This window comes from Colius striatus, chromosome 7 (genome assembly GCF_028858725.1).
Source record: "Colius striatus isolate bColStr4 chromosome 7, bColStr4.1.hap1, whole genome shotgun sequence".
NCBI classification, from domain to species: domain Eukaryota; kingdom Metazoa; phylum Chordata; class Aves; order Coliiformes; family Coliidae; genus Colius; species Colius striatus.
In genome coordinates, this window is record NC_084765.1 from 35,699,364 (window position 1) to 35,723,601 (window position 24,238).

The 24,238-nt window shown below is 53.1% G+C and overlaps 1 protein-coding gene across 5 annotated transcripts in view; it reads right to left on the bottom strand.

Moving 5' to 3' along the window:
- The window catches only part of NTRK3 (neurotrophic receptor tyrosine kinase 3), a 210,300-nt gene extending 188,047 nt beyond the window's left edge, over positions 1-22,253 (bottom strand). For all 5 annotated transcript variants that reach the window (XM_061999314.1, XM_061999312.1, XM_061999313.1 and 2 more), the window contains exon 1: positions 22,006-22,253. In XM_061999314.1, coding sequence (XP_061855298.1) covers positions 22,006-22,253 — 248 coding nt within the window. The remainder of the gene's footprint in view (positions 1-22,005) is intronic.
- Between the last annotated feature and the right edge of the window lie 1,985 nt (positions 22,254-24,238).

Genomic DNA, 24,238 nt, shown 5'->3' on the forward strand with positions numbered 1-24,238 from the left:
CACAGGTATGATTAGCCTGAGAGTTTGGTGCTCCTGAAAACAAGCCTCCTATTTCTGAAGCCTTTCCAAGAGGCTGCTGTTACACTGAGAGGCACAAAACTTCACAGAAGCATATGGAGGCTCCAAAGGTCCTGCTTGGCAGCAACTGCAGAGAGGCAATGGAAGAGGAAGCAGCCTGCCCTCTCAAAACTTGTGTTGAAGATGTATTTAATTTTAGAATCATAGAATTGTTTGGTTGGAAAAGACCTTTAAGATCATCAAGTGCAATCACTTACCTCACATGGACAAGCCCACCACTAAGCCATGTCCCTCAGCACCTCATCTATGCATGTTGTAAATATCTGCAGGGGCAGGGACTCCACCACCTCCTTGGGCAGCCTGGTACAGTGTCTGACAACCCTGTTGGTGAAAAAGCTCTTCCTAATGTCCAACTTGAATCTCTTCTTGTGCAACTTGAGGTCATTTCCTCTTGTCATATCATTCACTACCAGAGAGAAGAGATCAATCCCCACCTCACCACAATCTCCTTTCAGGTAGTCGCAGAGAGTGATCATGTCTCCTCTCAGTCTCCTCTCCTCCAGTCTAAACATCCCCAGTTCCCTCAGCTGCTTCTCATCAGACTTGTGCTCTAGATCCTTCTCCAGCTCTGTTGCCTGTCTCTGTACCTCAGTTCCAGTACCCCAAACACAGTTAGTTGGGCACATGTCTTTTCGGCACTGTTTAGGGTCATGGAACAATTGCAAAGCCAGAAAACAGATCATCAGACAAAATCCTTTCAGAGAGATTTATTGTTGTTGTTTTGGTTTGAGTGGGTATTTTTTTTGCAAAGAATCACTTAAACTTTGTTCCTGCTGCTGGGCAGCTGACGAGCCAGAAGGGTCCCAGCACCAGCACAAACTCTGAGCAAACTACGTGAGCGAAGGGAAGTGCCTTCTGCACAAAGAATACAGACATTGTCTGCTCCTCTCCAGGGACAGGGCTTGCTCACTGGCAGCCTGCAGCAGCTGGGGCCCAGGAGCCCGTGCCGTGTGCCAGGCTGAGGCTTACAGGGATGGCAGCTGGCGGGGACAGCCCTCCTGCACGCCAGCTCCTTCCCCTCTGTGGCTATTGCAATGGGACAGAGAAGGGCTGGCCTCGTGCTCCAGCAGCACTGGGACTAGCTGTCACTCACTTCTGGGGTTTCTATCAACTCATCTACATGCCCTTACCCCACAGCACAGGCTCAAGCCACTCTCAGCTCTCTCCTGCTGTAGTGCCAAGGCTCAGATTCAGCCTCTGGCACAGGACACACGGTGTCACTGTGCCAGGCTTGTGCCCATCATCACATTCCCAAAGCTTTTCCCCCCCAAATGCATCATTTACAGCCCTTCTGCCCTTGCCGAGAGCCAGAGAAACAGCTAGGAGTCAGAGAAGGAAGCAGGATCACAGGAAAAGGATGGAAGGGAGTACAGAGTCCAAAGCCAAAGTGGCACTAGGATGCTCCAAGACCAGAAAAAACTGTCTCTCCCACTCTCCCCTGGTGCTCTGGGCCCCATGGGAAAGCAGAGGCAGATAAGGGCATCCCTGACTCCCACATGAGCTGACACAGCCCCCAGCACCACTGGAACTGCCTCACCAGCAACACACACAGCAATGCCACCAGCCTGGGTAATCACCCTGAGCATCAGCAGCTTCAGCTGGGGTGGTTCTGGTTTTTCACATCTTTCCCCTATCTCCCCTTTGAAAAAAAATCCTGTAGTTGCTATGGAAATAGTCTCATCAGTATGGGTGGAGAGTAGCAACACCAGCCAAAAGTTCCTCTGGCTCCCAGTTGACATCAGTGCCTAGGAACTGGCAGCACCAGAGGTTATCCCAAGCTCAGCTCAAACCTGCACTTGGCACTAACAGTGAGGGAGTCAAGGGCAGGGACCTGCAATTCACTCAGGGATAAACCAGGGTGGGGGGAAAAAAAAAGATAACAATCGAAACATCCTGACCCTGCCTAAGGGATGAGAGGGTTATAAACAACAGAAAGCTAAGATCTGTCCCAGAGATACCCTCACTGTGAGCAGGAGGCAGCCACAGACACAGGTAGCAGGAGCAGAGCTAAACTTTCTCCTTGACATCATTCAATGCCCCCCTACACTTAAGGTAAGTGCTAGGGACACTCTACCACCTCACTCAGAGAGAGGGAGGATGTTGCTGTCAACAGCAGGGACATCTCCTGCATCTATCAGAAGCACCAGCTTGTCACCAGCTGCAGCTCATGACAAAGAGCAGCTCCCCCAGCAATGGCAGGAGGTGGCTCTCAGCTGCAGTTACAGGTCTCTGTTCCCAGCCCCACCCAACCTGAGATCACTTCACAATTGGCAGTTTAGCCCTCACGTGCAGCAGTGAGCTTATGAGCTGTGTGGTGGACAGTCACATCACCAAACCCTTGTCAGCACTCATCATGGAGCACCACAGGTCAAACTCCTCTTGTTGGCAATGAACAGGCTACAGATGTTTCCCCAAGCATTTGTCTCTTGGAACAGGTACTTTCCTACGTTCCATGGTGATGCCACCATGCAGATCTCACCAAGCTTCTCCATCTTGCCCCACCAGCCCTACACAAAGCCACTGGGCTGTCATACAGCTCATCCCACTCCCTGCTCTCAGGCCTGCCGCTGAAGGGGGAATCATACAGGCAGCTCCACCATAGTATCATGAGGCACTATGGCATGTCCATTGGGCTGAGGTGTTACCAGTGCCAGGCTGGGTCTGAGTGCAGCAAACATTTTACCAATCCTTACAGGTGCACAACCCTAATTAAGGGTCTAAATAGCAATTTACATCATCAAATTGCAAGGGATACATTGACCCTGGGAACTATCCATGTCTTCAGTCTTGCCAGATGTTAAACGCTTTCCCAGAAGGATGCACTTGAGAGGAGAGGACAGGCCTGAGCTGCTACCAAGCCATCCAGGTTTGATCAAAGATACTGCAAAACAGCAGTCTGCACTCTGGCAACTGTCCTTTCCCATCCAGATTTAACAAGTTCAAGACCTAAAGTGTCAAGTAGCAGCCAAAATGCTTCCCACCCCAATGTTCCACCCCATGCCATACCTGGGGAATACACAATCTCTCTTGCTCCCTGCTGGCAGAAATCTCATTGCACCAGCCCAAAACATTTTGCTCCACAGACCTGGGGAGCTGTTATTGGAAGAAGTTGAATGGAAAGTTGCCTACAAAGCAAAGGGTCTCTCTGCAAAAGGAACACAGAGGTCCAAATCAGCCATGCTTGGACCACAGAGAGCAGCCCAGGCTAGAGCCTGAGAGCAGCCAGCTGCCCATGACACTGTGCCACTGCCACCTCCATCTCATGACACCATGCCAGCACACATCACCATCGCTCACACAACATCTCCAAAGGCCTGGGTAACCAGCTGTGCAGTCCAGCTCCCTTTATCAACCCCATAGCCCCCAACTACCAAAAGCTAGCCACACAAACCTACTACAACAGAGAGGAGGTAGGAACTCGGGAAGAAAGGACAGGGGTGGGGGGAGGTGTTTTAAGGTTTGGTTTTTATTTCTCATTTCCCTACTCTGTTTTGATTGATTGTTAATAAATCAAACCAATTGTCCCCAAGTCAAGCCTGTTTGCTCATGACACTAATTGCTGAGTGATCTCCCTGTCTTTATCTCAAGAGTCCTTTGTTATATTTCTCTCTCCCCTGCTCGGTTTAGGAGGGGGAGTGACAGAATGACTCAGTGGGTGTCTGGCACCCAGCCAGGGTCAAACCACCACACCTGTGACCAAAAGGTGACCTCAGTAAGAAGACTGTCCCATACCATGAAAAACTAAAGCACAGATCAAGAAAACAACTTATCTGTCATCATACAGCAAACCTTTCAGGACACTTTACATCGACAAATCTCCCAACATCCACCTTTTCAGCAATATTTACCCCAATGTGGAGGGATCACCACCAAAACCTCAGCAGCAGGGATGCTTTACAAGGGTGAGTCAGCTCTGGGGACACTGCTACCAGGCATCAGAGAAGTGTTTTGGGGCTGGCTCCTGGGGACGGCAGCCCATTGTCAGCTGCGCCCCACAGCACCCCGAGATGCCTAATGGAGAGGCACTGGCTGCACCCACTGCCTGCACAGCACCTCAAAGGAAAACTCCCCACAGCCAACACGGTGAATAAGATTACAACAAACATAAACTAATGATACAGCTGTCAAGACAGATTAGACTGCACAGTGTAAAAAATTGCAGGGCTGTTTAGTCACAACAATATAAGATTAATTTATCAATACAGCTTATGTGGCACTGGAGAGATAGCAAATTGAATAAGTGAATCTTTTCTACACCTTGCACAAGGAGGGAGCCTCAGACTCGATGGGCACGTGGGTCTGGATGCCAGGGAGGATCAGCACGCTGGGATCCACCCGACACAGCTGGTTTGGTTCAGCTCAGAGGGGTCTGCACCCCCAGCCCAGGCTCAGGGGATGGGCACACGTGCCACACGCACACTCCAAAAAGCACCCACCCTTCTGCACCACCAGCCTGGAGAGGGATGATACAAAATCAAGACATCCAGAAGCTGCTACTGCAGGTGGGAACTTCCCAGGCTCCTTTCCACAAGCTCCTCCAGGTCCAGCATTCCAGGACTTGAGCTGTTTGTGTGGCCTCACCTTGAAGCTCTGCCCCAGTTCCAGCATGTGCGTGTTTTGTTGCACGCAGCAATCAGAGGCAGCTTGCTGCCTCCAAAGCATGCAAAAACATTCACAGCCACCTCCACCCTTTGGGGGCTAAGTCCTGGCAGATACAGGCAATCCTAGACCTAAGAACATTCCTCAAAGCTTCCCAAAAAGCAAGAACTCAACCCACAGGTCTTCAGGAGATGCTTCCCCATTGAACCCACAGCTTCTGCCCAAAGACTACAACATCCCCTGCAGACCTGCATCATCTCAGATCTCTTCTACATTGCCATCTGTGGGTTAAAGAAATGTGCAAGTAACTAAAGAGCTGCAGTGCTAATGAGGCAAGGTTTGGGTCTGTGAAGGTGAGAGCACAGCGGCAGCCGCCGATGCGAAGGAAGCGCCCGTTTCTATAAATATTGAAATCCGGTAATTATCATCATTAGAACTAGTTGTGATTTAGCCCTAGCTCAATCCCAACAAGGAAGAATGGCATTTATTTGTCACAATTAGAACAGCTAAAAATACCTCCCAAACTTTGCCTGGTTCAGCCCTGTCCTTCTGGTCCCCCTCCCCAGCAGGCTCAGCCTTGGGCAGCGAGCAATGCAGGAAGGGGACCACGGAGGGAGAGGAAAGTGAAGAAACTCTGTTCTCCCCCACAAGATCAGAACACCAAGTCATCTTCTAGGACCCCTCCCTAATTCAGGCTGAGCCCTGATAGCTCCTGTCCTGGTGTGACAGGTAGCTGCTCTTTGTACAAAGCAATATCCCCTCTAGCAAGCTGCCTTTTCCACATTGAACATTCTTTTGCATTTGCACCAAAAGGCACAGATTTGCTTTAAAAGGCAAATGGAAAGGCCCAGTTAACCCAATCTGTTCTGCTGGCAGTGGTGGGCGATGGTCCTGGTATGTCCCAACTGATCCCAAAGTGCCTTCACTGTCAGACCCAGATTTTCTCACCTTGTGGGAACAACGAAGTTCTACCAAGAGCCTCCACACACTCAGCGTCTGTCCCAGGCACCAAACAAGTGCTGAAGGACTCCAAAAGCTCAGCATGCCAGATAGACAACTTCATGGACAAATCTGATGGACAGCTTATCCTTCCTGACTTCTGCAGACAGAGCTCAGTCTCTCGTATCAACTCTTGAGAGGGACATGGAGCTACCCTGTCCTACCTCTGCAAGGTGACCAGGGAGGTCACCACCACTCCATAACACACAGAGACTCAGTCATGCTCCCTTGGGGACACATCTGCACTCCAGCTGCCACCAGCAGATTCACAGCCTTTTCTCTGATGACAAATAAACACTCTCAGGGTGCAGGCAAATATGGCAGGAGGCAATACCTTAAGGCAGCTGTAATCACCTCTCAGCTCCTCAGCCAAGCGCCTGGAAAATCCCCATCTACACATCCAAATCACCCAGGGCCAACTCCTTACTCTAAGACTCAAGATTTTACCCTGAGGAAACGTGACCAGCTCCCCCAGTCAGGGATGTTCTTTCTGACAGTCACGGTGAATATTTTCCTTTCCACTTATTTGATAATATCTGGAAAGGGCCCGTGAAATGTGCAGCTTAGTGATGCTGTGCGGGGGTGAAGGCACCCGCTGCCAGGTCCCAATAGCAGCCCAAATACTCATCCTGGCCCCACAGGTCACCACCTGCTCCTCCCCAAAACGCCTTCAGCCCTGGGATTTTCTCAGTCCCCCTCTGAGGGTAATTTGACCCCTCCAACGGCTTCCCCTCTCCCTCTGAACAACCTCCAGTTTGTCAGCATCGCTGTGATGCGGCGCCTTCAGCTGAGGCCACATTCCTGCAGGTTTATTATCACTCTTAGTTTAGGGTTGGCTGTCGGTTTAGGGGTTTTTAATAAGAAAAGCCAGTTTGTAGCTCTGCTCCCACAGCTCCCCCTCTCCCCAAACGCAGCCCATCGCTATTTTAGGGCCCTAAGCCAGTTTTCAGTCCATTTGGCAGCCTCCTATCCAAGGCAAACTGAACTAATTTTAAGAGTCAGATTTGGCGAGACACTGTATCAAATGCTTTGCTAAATCCAAATATATTAGGACTTCCACGTTCTGCTCAGCCACTAATTTTGTGATTCCATCAGAAAAGAAAAAGCAATCAGGTTTGTCTGGCAAGATTTATTCTTTCTAAATCCCTGCTGTTATTGCTCATGCTTTCCTTATCCTCTAGTGCTTCACTTTCTTAATACTGCAGGACTGGAAGCATTTGCTGGGAATTTATTCTTTGCTGTTTGGATGGATTATGAAAATCTGCCTCTGCTCTCCTCCGCTGCCCCCTGCCTTCCCTGCTGCTGGGAGCATCCCTGTGCTGCCACCAAACCACAGCTCCTCCTCCCAAGGCCAGAGCACAGAGGTATCGGCAGCCTGGTGTTAACACACGACTGATCTCAGACATAAATATAATTAAATAAATAAATAAATGGAAGGATGTTTGGCAGCAGGAGAAAGGTCTAAAGGAAACAGCCAGCAAGGTCAAGCTCAGGTCCATGGCAGAGCACTGCCAGCAGTGTCAGCAGTTAATATTAATGCCTGAATCAGCCATCCCAGAGCATCGCCTCGTTTTTCTTGCAAATTTTCTGGCAACCACCCTCCAAGGCCATCACACAGAGCTGAGCCACAAGTGACATCGGTCTGTGCCTTGCCAGGGAACATACAGGCTGTGGTGAGTCAGGGCCTGGGCATCTACAAACCAAACCCTCAGCGCTTTGGGTGGCTGAGGAGCAGCTCCAGGCTTGGAGCTTGCAGAGAGGGCTCAACAAGGGCTGTGCTCCCCTGCCTTAGGCTGGTAGCTGGCACCCCAGCTCCCTGCACACACTTTGGAGATTATGGCACTCAAAGCCCCATCACAAGGTGTTTTCTTCCACAGGGACCCAAAGTGTAATCTCTAAACTTGTGTGCACACCACAGCTTTGCAGATAGCACCATCCCAAAACACTCCTGTGACCCCATCCTGGCTCTGACAGTGCCTCCCCTGCCGGGTGCTACACTGACCTCTGTGGGAGTGGGGCACAGCTGCTCATAGATTTCAGAGCTCACTCCTGCTTATTAGGAGGAAAAAGGTAACTGTGTTAGAGCACAGTCTCTTTCTGCTCACTAAAATCATTGGACCTAGAAAGGCTCTGTGTTTTGCACACCAAATAACACCCTGCCTGGGTGCCAGGTGCATGTGCACCAACCACAGCCTTCCCATGAAGGAACAAACACCTTCTCTTGCACACCCTGTCAAAGCCCAGCATGCCCAAGCTGAGCAGTAAGGTCAGGGTTACAGACAAGACAGCTCAGAGCAGAACTGATGCCCCCATGTCTGGCTTCCTACACCTCCCTTGGGTGAGGTATCTGCCAAACCCCTTGCCTCAGCTCTTACACATTGTCCCTGCACCATCATAAGGGGGATAAAAAACACAGCATGGTCATCCCAGCAACTGAGGGCTCAGAAATGGGGCACCAGTATCCAGCAGATGCTCAGGTGACGATTCTCCATTGCCACAACTGACCTTTGCTCCCTGCAGCTCCTTCACTGCTCACTGCAGGAAGCTCAGATCAAGGCATAGGCTAGCTAGGCTATGGCATGACCCCAAGCGCTCGAGTGACAAATGGAGATTTTCTCTTTATTCTGGCTATTTTTACATCTTAGAAACACATCCTGGGGGAGCAGCTCTGTTTGGGAGCCTCCTGAGGACCAGGATGCCTGTGGTCAGGCACAGGCTACACCAATACCCTCCAGTTTGCACAGCCAGCTGGCTGCAGACCACAGCCCAGCCCTGTCTCCCTTCCAGCATGACCATGGCCTTCCCCACAGACAGTGGAGCAGAACATCCTCCCACAGCTCCCGAGGAGGAGCAAGTCTCAGGGGAGCTGAATGAAGGGATTAACCTATCCTGGAGCATTTGCCCTCCATCACCCCAATCCCTGCACCCTCCCACCCTACATTCCCCTCCCCCCACCGCTCCCAGCCTTATCAGGGCTCAGGATTTACAGCACAGAGCAAGGGGGTTGGCAGCAGAAAATTGATGGAGACGGTGGATTTACAGGGAAGGGTCAGTTTCAGGGGAGGTGGAGCAAAACAGAGGGTGATTTACAGGGTCAGCAGCAATTTCTACAGCAGGTAGCACAGAGAAGGCAAGGACTTAGAGGGGCAGGGGAGAAGTACTTGGTATGGTGTTTATTAGGAAACGAGTGTCTCCTTGCCCTGACCGTTGTGACCCAGAGAGGAGCGCAGGCACAGATAGATTTGAAACCAGCCTCCCCCTTGCTCTGGAGGGCACAGATAGGCCAGCATCAGGGACCCTCCCCAGCTCAGCACAGACATAGCTGGGCCACAGCACCCTTGGGGTCATTTCAAGGTGTCCCTGTCCTGCCAGTGCCCCCAGAGGCGGCACTCCAACGCCAGGCTCACTGGTCAATCCCTCCAGGGAGACTACAAATAGCAAACCCTCAGACATGTCCTACTCAAGCTTGAAACCCTTCCCCCTGGCAAGCCTCACAGCCCCTCCCCACCGGGGTCTGATCCAGCCCATCTGCTGGCAACGAAGCCAGGAGACATTCTTCCTGCTGCCAAGGCTCCTCGCTGCTGGGACTGGGCTGGCAGGCTGGTGACAGGCAGGGTCACAGTCTGCTATTCCCCTGTCCCTTGGGAGGGCAGCTGAGCCAGCCCACAAGTCACATCACCCAGTCTGGTCCCATTTTCCATCTGCTTCTGGCATCAGGCAGGATCCAGGGTCTTGGGTCAGCCCCACACACACAACTCTGAGCAATTTGGTTTGGGCAAGCAGGTCTTTTCCCCCCTCACATCACATCTTCCTCCTGCTCCTGAACAACAGCAGTTCTGGCAGGGAATGCACACATCAAGCTCACAGGACAAACATGTAGGGTGGCAGCATGTTTGGGTCCTGAGTTGTCACAAACCTCCCAGCCCAGGCTTGTACTGAGCTTGTACTAAGGCAGCACCTGAGCTGAGGTGGAGACACATGGGTTATGCCTGACCTGCTCACACTGTCAAGGAGTTAACCTTCAGGGCTGCACATGGAGTGAAAGTAGTAAAGAAATATGTAGGAAAAGCTGTGCTAGCACCAAGGCTCTGGTTGCCACTCCCCCACCTTGCGACATCCTCCAATTGCCACATACCATGTTTTGCAGGGAAGCCTGGCAGGCACCACACTGGCCTCTGCCACCTTAGCAAGTGCCAGGACAAGCTCAACTGAACATCTGGGGAGCAAGACAGCAAACCCAGCTACCCCTAACCCTTCCCTGACACTGCTCTTATCAGTGGCACAGGTCAAGGGCTGCCTATGCACAAGTGATGTTTGCAACACACAATGGCCTGGCCACCCAAAACCCAGCTGTGCCAGCAGGAGGGTGCCACTAGATGACATGCCAATCCACATCCTTCCTACATGCTGCTACTTTTACTCCCAAAAAAAGACACCAGGTCTGGTTTGCAACACAAAAGGTGGAGAGGTTGGTCCTAGAAGAGCCCAAGCAAGAGGAAATTCATTCAGACATTTCATCTTAGTCTCATTCTCCAGACACTCCCCAGGTACCTTATTTTACACCAGGACACCACATGCTTAAATGCAATCCTTGCACAGAACACCCCATTTCTCACAGCACTGTGTTCCTCAGCACAGAGGTGCAATAGTATCAAGCGCCACTAGCAGAGGGAGGGGAAGGGCTCCAGGCATTAGCCACAGGCACTCACAAGAGCATTGAGCACTATCCAACTCCAGTATGGCATAAACACAATGAGCATAAAGTTGTGAGCAACCTACACAAGGTTAAAGAAGAAGTTCTGGCCTGTACAGACAGCAGCTTTGCAGCACAGACAGGTTAAGTCACACTGGGAGATATCTTAGCACCTAAGTGCTCAGATAATGTCCCATTTGATCCCACAGCTCCTCAGAAGCATCCCTCCAGCAGAGAAACAGATGCACACCCCAGCACCAGGGCAGCATCCCATACAATCTGTTTCTCTTCTCTGTGTAAAACTTCCAGAGGCACGTTAGCAGCATCCCACCCTCACAGCATCCCTCAGCAAAAACCAGTACATCTTCACCTGGACCAGAGGCAACACCCCTGCCCCCAGCCCTCTACCCCCAAGTTTGACTAAAGCTCAGGAGTATCTTTGTTTTTATAAATCTCTGCCTTTTAATGATGGCTTCAAGGCTCAGAGAGAAAAAAAAAGGCCCATTAAACTCACTGAATAAGTTAATGGGGCAGAGAGAATCCATTTCCAAGCCACCCCAGGCTATTTTCCTCTGGAGCTAAAGCCTGAATAAGCAAAAAGGAAAAATTAAAACTGTACAGTGCTTTGCCAATAAATAACCCCCAGTGTAATCCTGTATCAGGCAGGCCTCCATTTGCAGAGATAATAGGATGCAGATCAGTTGCAAAGCACCTCCCTTTGCAGGGACCACCACCTTTTGATTGCAATTAGCTGTGCCATGGCAGGGACCTCCCTCTCTCTCTCCTGCCTGTCCCCTTCCACCTGCCTGGGCAGGAGAACTGCATGCCCTACAGAAAAGTACCAAAATCCAGCACTTGGCTCTGCAATTCCCCATCAGCCTCACTCCAAGCACACACTCCTGCTTCTCTGCTTCCTTTTTCCCCAGCACTTCTATCTGTTCATGCCCCTGCAACTCCTCTCTTCTCGCCCTCCTTCCCCAGCAGCGCTGTGGGTCAGTCCCTCACCCACTAACCAGAGCCCACACACAGCTGCTCCTCCCAAAACACTTAAAACACAAGTGCATGTCCCAGAGGGGAAGCAGCAGGGGGATAAAACCATCCCTGTTTGTAAGTGTTGATCCCACTAGAAGCAGTTTGTTTACTATTTAATATTTAACGATGCTAATTAAGTCTCTGAATAAATAAATCTATGTTAGCCGTGCCTTTTGGAAGGCAGGCAGCCCTCCCTCAGGGCCAGGGCAGCCCAGAGCATGCAGGGTGCTGGGCAGCCAGCCCAGGGCTGGGGATGAGGCTGGGGTAAAGCCTGAGGATCCCAGCATCACCCCTCCTGGAAGGGAGAGCTTCTCTGGCACAGCTGGGGGGACTTGGGCCATTCATACCCAGAGGAGAATGAAGACAGGGCCAGGGATAGAGAAAAGGATTTTCAGGCAGGGTTGGCCAAAGTGGTGCCCTAAGATGGGATCTCAGGTGGAGCCAAGGGCCAGAGGATGAATGCCCAGAGTGCTGGGGTGACATCAAGCCAGTCATCGCCACACAGCACCACAGCCACTGCCGAGCAGGCAGCCAGGGCTGCTCCTGGGACCAGCTACAGACACCCACCTTCCTCCCTCTGCTGCCCCCCTGGCCAGAGCTAGGGCAGGCAACCCACCCAGCTTCATGCCTGAGCACTCCTCAGCTTCGGCTCCTCTTCCCAAAACCTCTGCTGCAGCATTTTGCCAGGAGCACCGCTGCTGCCTGCCTCCCTCACACACAAACCCTAAGAGCCCTCAGTGCCCCCACCTCAGCTATCCCACCTGATATCTCTTCACCCTCCTTAGGCTCTGCCTCTCCCACATCTGCTCCAGCTGTACCATGTACCTTTCTGTTAACCTCTCGGGTGCCAGACCCCACAGACCTCCCTGTTGTGCAGGCTCCTTCTCTTCCCAGCCAGCATCCCTGTACTGCATCAGCACCCTGTGTGCACTCCCCGAGTTTGGGGTTTGCTCTGTCATCAATGACTCCCTCCAGCTTCCCCCACAGCCTGAAGTGAGGGGCACAGCACATGTCAAGGGAACACCAGGTTGCTGTCCCAGCTCTGGGCCACTCTGCCCTCCCCACCACTGGCAATACAGATACATGCAGAGTACATATGAGGCTCTAACTAGAAAATAATCCCCAGTAACACTCAGTTGCTCTGAGCTGGCATGAGGAGAGCCCCAGGAGGACAAGAATGCTCTCCCCAGGCTGGAGAGCTGGGAATACACAGTATCCTTGACTCCATAGCTCAGTAAGCTTTGCTTGATCCCCAGTTCACTCAGCAGCAGCCACCAAGTGACTCAATAGTTTTCATCTCACTTCTCCTGGGATATATTTCACCTGGGAGAGTCCAGGCAAGACAAGAGACAGCCAAAACTTGTAGCTACATGGTTGCCCCAGGAGCATCCATCCACATCACAGAGGCCAGAGAGATCTTTAAACCACACAAGGCACAGAGGTCCCCAGAGGCAATCACATCTGTACCAGGATGGACATGAGGAATGCCCAAACTGGCCTTGGGTTACAAACCAGTAAGAGGGTTGTGCTCCAGGACAAGGACAGGCAGCCCAAGGGAGCATTTGCACAAACCAGAGCACCAGGACCCCTGATTCTCAAGCCCAGGTCACTGCACAGCAATCCCATGGAGAGAATTGGACAGGGGATGAGGCCAGAGCTGCTCCAGGAGCAGAAGGAAGGTCATCAGCTGAAAGCATCCAGACCCTCCCCGATGTCCCAGCAGGTCAGGAGTTGGAGCTTGGCATAGCTGCAGCTCAGCTGAGCACTCATGTTCCTAATTTATCCTGGCAAAGCCCTGATCATGCAGGATCCTCAGCAGCACCCTGCTTCCCAGCATCTGTTTGAGCAATTCCACATCAACATTTCCTAGTGGGAACTGCCTGGGGAGTGTTCAGGCTGTGCTAGTTAAGCCTTGCACAACCCAGAAGGACTGCTCACATCTAATTCTACCTGCTTCTCAGGGCAAAGGCACCCATGCCCTGTACTCCTCCCTGGCACAAACAAGCCCAGCGCAGAGCCAGGGAAGGGGCTGCAGGGGGATGGTAGCTGAGCTCAACATCTGCCTGCACCCTTCCCTGGAGCCCTGGGATCTCAAAGCCATTTAATTGTCATTGCAACAAACACCAAGGTCAAGGATGAGCAACCCCAGCCACCCATCTGTGCTATCACATCAGACTGCCTTGGGAATCCTTCCTGACCTCTCTGCTCCACTGCTGGGAGCTTTGGGTTTTGTTAAATAAGCAGGTTTTCCTTCCAGATTAAAGCTGGGAGAAGGCAAAAGGGGAAGGTGATGGCATGTGCTGAAGAAGGAGTAGAGGATGGGGATGGTCACTAACAGGCTCCATTCTCTCCTACACAGGAACACTGGGTGTCAGCTGGGGCAAAGGTGTCTGCAGATGTGGTTGTGGCTTCTCCCTGGGCTCCCCAATGGCTACATCACATGAAAACAAGCTAAAAATACAGCACATATTTTCCTGGTGCTGCTCTTCCTGGCAAGCAGGGGCCAGGTCTTATACAGAAGGTGACAGAGCAGGACCCACAGTCTTGTGGGGTCTGGAAATAGGGTGGTAACATGGAGGATGGAGATGCAGAAAGGCACATGCAGAAGGGCTGGTGCTCAGAAGCCCTGCCAACTGGGCACTGGCTTCCAAGGGCAGTCTGGAGAGATTTTTGTTTCCTTTTCTTCATATGAAATAAAGCCCAAGCCCCAGGTGATAATCACCCATCCTCTACCACACATTTACCCCAATCCCATGGTGCTGGGACCCATGTGCTGTTGCATCATGGGACCACTGGATGTCACAGCCCTTCCAGCACGCTGGCAGCACATGGCAGTCACTGGCAGGAAAATAACCAGCCCATCCTGGGCCCAGCTGCCTGGGAGAAAGGGATATCCTGAGGAGCTGAACATGGAGGTTGCTGAAGGGTTAAAAACAGCTTCCTACCACTGCCATCAGTTTCTCTATCTTACTCCAAGGCTCTTCTTGGCCTCTCCCCCTTAGGGAAGGGCACACGGCCTCTTTAGCCCTCCAACCTCCATCCAGACCTTGCAGCAATGGGCTAAGCAGAGAAGCGAAGAGCATCGAGGTCACTCTGGTGACATCCAAGGACAGCTCTTAGCTTGTGCCTCTTGCCTCTACATCCAGGCTTTCTCTAGGGACACTTCCCACAGACGTTCAATACCTCAAGACCATTGTAACAGCCTTGTTTATCCCTTCTCCATGCTTAGCCTCTCCTTAAGCCCTGTCCAGTGCTGGGCTGAAGCATCTCCATCCCTGCTCTGCTGCTTGCAGGGCAGTTGCATGGCTGCTTTGTGCCTCAGTTTCCCCATCAGTAAAATGGGCAGAGCTGCAATGGGCTTCCTTGCAGATCACACACAGCCACAAGCCAAACAGTATACCACCCCATCAGAGACCTTCTGCCCTGCACTTCCAACAGCCCAGAAACACCTCCCCACAGCACCCGCTCCCCTTGGGTCAACACCTTCCAAAAAACTGCAGATCCCCTCAATCCACAGATGGCTCAGGCTGTGCTGCATGCAGCATTGGTGTAACAGTTACCAGCACGTGGGGGTGCTCAGATTGCACCCTCCCACAGCAGCACCGAGGAGAAAGCCATGACCCAGTACTCAGCCAGATCCCAGGGGACCCTCCCAAATGACAAGGTGCCCACCCAGAGACAGGGATGCCGAGCAGGTGGGAGCCCAAGGTAGGTAGAGTAATACAGGCACCACAGAGCAAAGGCTCTTCTCGCACAGAGCACCATCCATCCATCACTGTTAGAGCAAACGGTGACTTAACCCCGTCACCCCCAGCACCTACCCCCAGCAGCCTCCCCCCCCGGCCCCGCAGCCCCCGGCCGGGGCTGGCGAGCGGCTGCGTGCCGGTAGCCGGGAGGATGCTGTCTATCGCTGCCGCTTGCCCTCTAGCGGCACAGCCACCCTGCAGCCGGGAAACGAGGGGCTGAGCCGGGCACACGGCGCCCAGGGCTGAGCCGGGCTCCGGCTGCCCCCGGGGGCACAGGGCAGAGGCCGTGCCGGGGGTTACGACACATCCCCGGGGATGCTCGGGCATAAACAAGCTCCATCCGGAGCAGCACTGGCAGTGCTGGGAGGTGAAGAGGGGGAGCAGCACGGTGCAGCCTCTGCCCTTCGGGCTGTGACCTGGAGCATCTCTTCATGGGGGGCACAAAGTGGCTGCAATGTCTCACCATAGTACCTAAACTGCAGCCACCCAACAAGAAACTCGCCCCACAGCACTGCCTCGGCAGGGGCTTGCTCTGCATCCCCGGCAAAGAAGGTAAGAGCGAGAGAATTTGGGGTACACAAGGTAATCTGAGGGAGACAAGAGCTCAGAGGCTGCTATCAAACACACCTGCTCAGAAAGCACCTACACAACCTGCCAGAACCCCCTGCTGCAGGAAAGCCAAAGCTCAGAATCACTGCTATTGCACAGTGCCTGGTAAATAACACAGCGAGTCACAGGGATTAACACACCCCACTTCTGGAAGCCTGGCAGGCTCAGGTTCATTCCCCCCTTGACCAGACCCTGCTTTGAATGGGATACACCAAGTCCAACAAATCCAACCACAAACTGATGGGCAATGAGGAACGTTAGCATTGCCCGGAGCAGGATGAGCCAGTGTGCCAGAGCAGCATCACCCAGCACCACCTACCTGCAGAGCTCCCCGGGGACAGCCCATGTGTGTTTGGGGGGTTCACTGGACAAGCCCAGCATTGCTGGGTGCATGGATGGGTGCAGGCCTTTGAGAGACCGTGAGCAGCCTCATGCCAGAGCACATGAAGGTGTCACCCACACAGGGGTGAGCAGATGGGGTAGAGCAGAGCCAGAGAGCTTTCTCCAAGTGAGCTCTACAAAAGTCCTGAGACAGAGGCAACACATCTCTGAGCCTCCAAAGGAAGCAAGGCCTCAGTGTTTTCACCTCCACCTCTGCTTCTTCCTTCCATGAAGCATACATGCAAGACCTGAAACATCCTCCTCTCCTGTCTCCAAGCCCAAGGAGACAAGCCAGCAGGCAGAGCTGACTTAGACCTCCCCAAAGCCTGCAAGACGAGAGCTATATGCACCCTGAAACCAGCTGGGTCACAAGCTCCTCCGGTCTGAGCAGCACCTCAGATCCCTCATTTGGCTCAGAGAAGCCTGGGAAGTCCTGGCAGGCACCAAAATTGTGTCCTCCTCAGAGAACTACCTGGTGTGTGCCATCAGCAGAGCCAGACAATGCAGACATGGCTAGGGAGCACTCGGGGACTCCAGTGGCATCAGGCACAAGGTGGGTAGAAACACCAGCAGATTCTGGCATGAAAAGGCAAGTGACAACCCAGCAGGAGTCTCATGGCCCAGACAAAGCAGGGCTGTAACCCTCAAGTGATGTCCTCTGTTCAGTGCTAGCTCAGCTGCTGCTGGGAAATCTGAGCCTTGGCCCTGATGGCCAGTTCCTCCAAAAGTCACCTGTTATACCCCATTTACCTGTGTGTGCTCCCACACATAGCCTGAGGACTGCAAAAGTATGGAAGTCCCAGACATCACTTGTGCCAAGAGAATACCTCCCTCCAGGCCTGGTCAGCAGAGAGAAAGGCCCGAGAGCAGGGCAAGGAGCCAGCAGCCAGCCCAGGGAACACATCCAGTCCTGGATGCCCATGGTGCAAGTTCAGCTACTTTGGTGCCCAGGGCAGCACCCACCTTGGACCCAACAACTTGATGCAAGTAGGACTGTATGAGTCCAGGCAGGACCGGTGCTCCCAGCTTAGAGCACCTCTAGAGCATTGAGACCATATCTCAGCCCACCTCCCATCCCAAACATCTCCACACCCTGTTCTGTCCTCACAGCCCCATGCTGCACCTGACTTCCTCATCCTGATATCCTTCAGGACAGCCACTCTGCATAAACAAGGGCCCTGCAAAACAAAGCTGGATTAAACTAGGGAGCTTTTAAATGGTCTTTGCAGCAGCTAAAGCAGCCAGGACCAGGAGATGGAAGGAATGATGGGATAAGAGGCTTTGGGAATGCAGAGCCCTTCGTCTCTGGAGAGCAGCAGCACACAAGACACACCATGACAGATTTACAGAGAGAGGAAAACTTCATGCCCTGTTGTCTAAAGCAGAGCAATCACCAGCTTCAGCATTACAGGAGCCCTTTTCCCAGCTGTTTGAGCCATCAAGTTCTGTTCCCTCCAACCCTTCCTGGAAGATGTCTGCGCTTTCTTTCTTCCCTCCTTCCCAGACACAGGTAGATGGAGGCATCCTAGTGCCTCAGTGCTCCCCATACTGGTGCAAAGAGATTCAGTATCTCTAAGCACCCCCCTCTCTCCCTCATGCCACATCCCATGCAGGGAGTGGGGGCTACACAGCCTCTCACTCCCCACAGCACTGGCTCTGATGTGTCTCCACCAGCCCTGACTGGGCCCACAGGATGGAATGGGTGCTGCTGGGGGATGGTGGGACAGCCCAGGAGGAATGGATAGGGCTGCCCTTCCTGTCTACGATGGGGACAAGCTGCTTCCCTTTGGCCCTGTAAGACCCTAAAATCCCACATCCCACAGTGCTCAACTCCTCTTGGGTTGCTCTGAATCTGTCTCGCCTTGTTGAAGGCAGCGATGAGCTGCACAGACAAACCCTGCAAATCCTCCCATCAAGGGTAGTTTAACCCTACGAACCCCGGTTCCTCCCTGGGGAGGCTGGCGAAGGGACCAAGGCTTCACGTACCAGGGCCATCTCCCTGTCTCGAGGGAGCCCAGGGGTGACAAACACAGGCCAGTGCTGCCTGCCTGGCAGCATCTCTGCAGTGCCATAGCAACAGCTGAGGAGTGGGGAGGCCCAGATGGCAAACTCCTCCGTCCGCCCGTCCTTCCCTCCCCACGCGGGCACACGCAGGCGCTGCCCACGCTGCCAGAAGGGTAACTCCCTGGCACATGGCAGCACTGGCGAGCCCCAGGGACTCAGCAGCCAGCCAGACCCACACAGTGCCGTGGATGAGACATCCAGGGTGCTCAGAAGGGGTGTTGTGCCCCCAAGGCCAAAGTTCCTCCTGGATTAACCATTCTGTTTAAGGAGGTCTTGCAACAGCCCCATGCTGGGGGCTGTTGCAAGACCCACAGCATTAAGGGAAGCATCTCCCCAAGTCACATCTGGCTGGGGATGCAAAGGCCACCCAGCTGCTCAAGGAAAAGTGATGGCATCAACACATCCCAGCCCCACAGCTGCCCTCACCACAAACTGGGAGTGGCAAGTCCAGCAGCCTGACTCCAAAGTGGAGCCATCTGAGCTGGGGGCCGAGCTGGCCCCACAGCTAGACAGGACCCTTGGCAGCTCTCACAGGCATCTCTGTATGGAGAGCCACATCCCCAGGGATGTGATCCAAAACTGGATACATTTCTGAGCAGGCTGAGAAAGGGCAGAGGGACATCAGCCAACGCAACCTCCTCCTCTGTCTCAGGGCAGGAATCTCTGCCTCACCATTAGCCTGGCACTGCCTGGATTGGCGTGAAGGTTGTGTGCCAACATCTCCTCCAGGACAGGAACCACACAGACCTGACTGCAGGGTGAGTGGGAAATCAGAAGCAGCAGCAGCTGGAGAAAGAGCCATTCATTTGAGGGGTGCAACAGGAGGCTTGAAAATGGAGTACCACACCGAGGGCACCCACAGGGCTGGCCTGGCAGCCTCCATGGGCAACACTACAGGCTGGGTGGCTCCTGTCCTTCTGTGACAGACATGAAATAACCCGAAGCTCCCAATGGCTTGGCCCCTTATTCTGGGGGGCCCTGCCTGGTTGAGGTGGACTGGCATGGAAGGGCCTTTTCCCTGGCTCAGGGATGTAAGATGGACCAGCCCTTCAAGCCAGCTCACCCTGCTTTCTTCCTCCAGACCTCCAAATGGGCTCTGGCAGCCTTTCATCAGCACCACCCAAGCTCTGATTGCAAAGCTGAGCTCATCCTTCAGACATGAAGCCCTGCTTGGCCCCACAGTGGCTTCACCACCCCACATCCCATCTGCCTTTTCACCAGCAGTGGGATGGAGCAAAAACCACCTTCCTCAGAGTATGTGGGGAGGACCCAGCTGGAGCATCACACCCCCCAGCCATGAGGATGGGGCCAAGCACCCTTATTCACCTGCCAGCCCAGTGTGTGAAGGTGCTTTTGCCCACTCCTTGCTCACAAATGAGCCAAAGTGCCTGAGGAAGCCAAGCCACCGGCAAGCTTGGCAAGCAGAAGAAGTGCCATTTGGTGCCCAGCTGAATCAGAGCCTCATGCCGGGAATGATTCAGCCATGACCAGGCTGGGCTTTGATGCACCCCTCAACCCAGCACCCATGATGTGGGGGCTGGCAAGCAGAGGCCTGGAAAGGTGCAGGACTTGATACCTCCCACACAAGAGCACAAACATGGTTTCAACCTTGGCTCCTAGCAGTGAATCCTTTGCTAAGAAGCAGCCCCACCACCCAAACCATCCCTCTGCTCCCATAAGCACCCCTACAAACCACTGCTGTCTTCCCAGTAAGCACAGACCCCAGGAAAAGTTTTCACTTACGCTCAGTCTCAGCCCCTCACAGCATTTTGAGGTTCACCTCAGCCCTGTGCCTCAGCCCCCCCAAGCCTAAGGAGGGAAGCAGCAATGCAAGGGTGAGGGAATGTGCATTACTTGATGTGGAGCAGAGATGCATACAAATTCCAGCAAGAACTGCCACCTTCCTCCTTCCCCAACTCGAGGAGCTCCTCTCCTAAAAACACCCGACATCTGTTTCTGGAGTTGTCCAGTTTCTTTTTTGGGTTGGGATTTTTTTTGCCTCTTTTTTTTTTACAGTCTACTTCTCAATCCTTTTACAAATTCAAAGCAGTAAAGACAATTTCTGGGCACAAAAGACTCCCGTAATTCTACCTCTTACAGCAGCTCAAGATGAATATGTGCATCAGCCAACGCACACTCGCTCACGCCGGCGCTTTCCAAACCCTTCGCAGCCTTTCCCCCGCTGCTCCCCTCCCACTAAAGGGTTAAAACCAAACCACAACAAACAGCAAGCACAAGGCAAAAAAAAAAAAAAACACCACACAATCACAACCCACACAAGTTTGAGTTCCCCAGCATCACCCACACATCCCTCTGGCGTGGCAAAAAAAACAACCCACCCCACACTCCAGCACTGGCGATGCAGGATAAATACGGGGCGGTTGGGAGGGCAGCGTTGCATTAGTTTTCCCATCTACTTTCCCCATTCCTGCGGGGTTTGCAGAGGTTGGATGGCAAGGTGAAGGCAAGGCTGGGGGTTCAGGGTCGGTGGGCAAGCTGTTGAAAAGCTGCTTGGGCATCGCATGAAGCTGTAAGCAAGAAGGGGGGGAAATAGCTCCCGTCATCTTTACCCGGCAAAGGTGATAAGCAGAGCTGTGAAAGAGGCACTGCAATTACTCCATGGCTTTGCTGCAATTGCACTGTGACTAAATAAAACAGCCTCGGGAAGAGACCCAGCAAAGCCCGTTCCCTCCATGGAGGTGGAGGGGGGGAAATACATAACTAACCCTCCATTACTCATTTCAAACCTTGCTGCATTTAACAGCCAGAATAAAGGATTCCACCTCTTCTCTGCTCAACTCCCACCACCAACTTGCTCTGGGGGCTACATTTCCCTAAATGCTCACACTTCAATTAGCATTAGAATAATGAAACGACTCGAAAGTTCACCTCACCCAAAAAAATGTACTGGAAAATAAGGAGCAGAGATTGGAAGAGATGAGGATTATGGTGTTTTTTTCGAACACACACACACAACATGATGGATCCAGAAGGAAATACACTCCTTTCTCGACTCCACACTGATGAGATTAACATGGGCTTTGCTAACTGCCTCTCCAAACAAGGATAATGCAACTTCAAGTTGATTTTCCAGATAAACAAGCATGCAAACAAACGCAAAGTGCTCAACTAAAAATACCTCCCTGCTCCGATGCTTCTCCCCACCGCCACCACCCCGAGACGAAAACACGCGAATCCCATCGCAGCAGCACCACGGCAAGTTGCGAAATTATAACAATGCGAGTTAAATAAGCTACTTAAGGGACATCTCACTGTCTTTTTTTTTTTCTCGCCTCCCCTTATAAAGGCGAAACCGCAGATCCCCAGATACGCTCAGCCAGGGAAGGGAAGAGAAGGGAAGGGTGCGTTTTATGTTGTGGGGATGAAGGGGAAAAAAAGACATTCTAATCGGATCCCAAGTCTCGAAAAAAAGAACAAGCCACTCAGAACTTGCTTTTCTTGCCCAATTTGGGTAAATCGGTAGCTCTATGTGGCATCCCCCCTCCCCTTGCAGAAGCAAACAGTTCAAGGAAGCAGCAGCTTTAGCATCTTTGCCTGCCGCTCTCCTCTGCTAAGGAATCAGATCTCATTTACTTCAATTCCTCTGAAGCCTTGGCCAAACTGTTGCTGGGCTTTTTATTTTTTGGAGGGGGAGGGGATGGGGTAAGGGGGAAAGGCGGATCTGCGTCCTCCGCCCGGGGAGCAGGGCTGAGCCCTGGCAGGCAGCGCAGCAATGCCGGGGCCACCTGAGCCCTGCCCAGGGTTGGGAGGGGAGCCGAGGGGACCCCCCCACCCCCCACTTACATGGAAGTAATGTTCCTTGAGATGTCCGTGATATTGATGCTCGTGTTGCCATTGCTGCTGCCTGAATCCTGCCCTTCCAAGAGAGGGAAGAGGTTCCCATCATCCGGCTTCTTGCAATTGATGTCTGTCTTGCTGCAAAGACAATTAGCAGGGCAAGCCAGCACCGAAAGCAGATAGTCTCCCCAAATGCTCCAGAGCAAAAATACCCTCCAGAAAGTGCACTTGGTAGGGCAAAGAGAGACATCCATCTCCGATTGCTGCTTCTAAAAAAGAGGAGGAGGAGGAAAGGGGGGATGGAGGGAGGGGAAGGGGGGGAAAGGGGGAAGGAAACAAAGACAGAGGGAGGGAGGGGGGAAAAAAAAAAGCCACAAAAAAAAAAGAAACCCACAACAAAACCTCAAGCGATCAGATGTAAAAATCCTCCAGCAGATGAAATCATGCTGGCAGCTGGCTCGGAGAGGCTGTAATTCCCGCTACGGTAGCGGCAGCGGCAGCGGGCGGGGATGCATGCTGGCCCGGCCGCCCGCCGCTCCCCGGCAGCCGCTCCGGAGGATTGCAACGGCAGGCTGGGGAGGCAGGCGAGGAAATAAATAAATAACCAAAAACGGTGCGAAAGTCACCAAGTCCCACCTACTGGGCAGAATTAAAATTGACACACCTGCAAAAAAAACAGACGGAGGGAGAGGAGGGGGCAACCTCCCCTTCCCATCGCTTCCCTCCCCCGGCCTGGCCAGCCCTGCTGCGGCGGGCACAAAAAGCAGGAGAGGAGGAGGAGAAGGAGGAGGAGGAAGGCTTAGCAAAGCGAGCCGGGCTCTGCAATAAAAAGGATTCCCCAACCCCCTCCCTCTCCGCTAAAATCAATCGGGGGTGTGGGGAGGGGGGAAGAGGAGGAAAAACCCACCCCAGCACTGCTGGAGCCCCAGCGCAGCCCCGGCAGTGGAGGAAAAGTTGCAACTGGGGTTAAATTTGTGCTGGAGGGGGGGAGCGGAGGGGCTCTGGCTCGGCTCCTGCTTTCTCAGGCTCTTTCGTCTTCTGGAGGAGGAGGATGCTGCCTTTCGCTTGGTTGTTGGGTGGGTTCCCCCGCCGCCCCCTGCAATCCGGACACAAGGGTGGAGTGGAAAGAAAGATGAAACTGAACTGGAAGAGAATAAAAACCCGTGTGGATTACAGCAATTTAAATAATTGTTTGGGTGTTGATTTGGTTTGGTTTTTTTTTTCTTTAGAGGATCCTAGCGAGAGCCGGATCAGACGGCTGGGTGGGAAAAAAAAACCCACTCAAACGACTGGAGAGCACCCAGGAAGGACTTTCTAGAAAAGACACACACGCACCATCACCAGTTCCCCCCCTCCGCCCCCCTCCAAAATGCAACGGGGACGCTGCCGGGAAGCGCAGGCAGGAGGACCCAAGCTTGGGGCTCCCGTCCTCCCTCCTCTGGCTTTTCCCTTCCCTCCTGCAGCAGATTCTGCAATCAGACATGCAAAAAAAAAAAAAAAAAAGCCCTGAAAGAGGAAGGCTGAAGTGTTGAAAAGGCTGAGCTCAGAGCGCCGAAATGGCATCAGGAGAGCAGCGAGCGCGAGCTGAACAGCAGAGCGAATTAAGATGCATGGTGCATTTTTGGCAAGCACAAACCCAAGCAGATCAGAGCTCTGCTTAATTTGCTCTGCTTCTCCAGAGCGCTTTTCTGCATGCCTCCCTCCCCACCACCCCCCCCCCCCCCCAAATAGTTTCACATCTCTGCTCCTCCGCGCACAGACACAGCGATGAAGGGACGGTGCTGCAAGCAGGGGCACGGGTGAAGGGAGGAATTACAGGTGTAAGACTCCAAACATTTCGAGGGTTTGCTCCTGCCAGGCACAGGGCTCTGCACAGGGAGGAGAGACAGTCAGATCTCTGCAAGGGCTGAGCCAACACCTCTGGGCTCTACTATGCACCCTAAATCATCCCAGTCCAGAAGAAGCAACAGGATTGGGCGGGGGGGAGTGTGTGGAGGGGTGGGAAGAGGGTGAAAAACCCCAAACGGCTGTATGGAGGCTGTGTAACCACAATTCACGCACTCATACTCCTTGATGAAGAGCAGGAGGAGCCCGTTGCATCAAGCTACAAGCAGGGCTCACACTGGGGTGATGTGCGAAGGGCTGCCACCTACCTGGGCATTAGTCCTGCTCCCATAGCGGCTTCTAGGGTGCCAGGCAACTTTGTCAGGGCTCCTCCTGCCCAAAGCTGCCAGAAGAA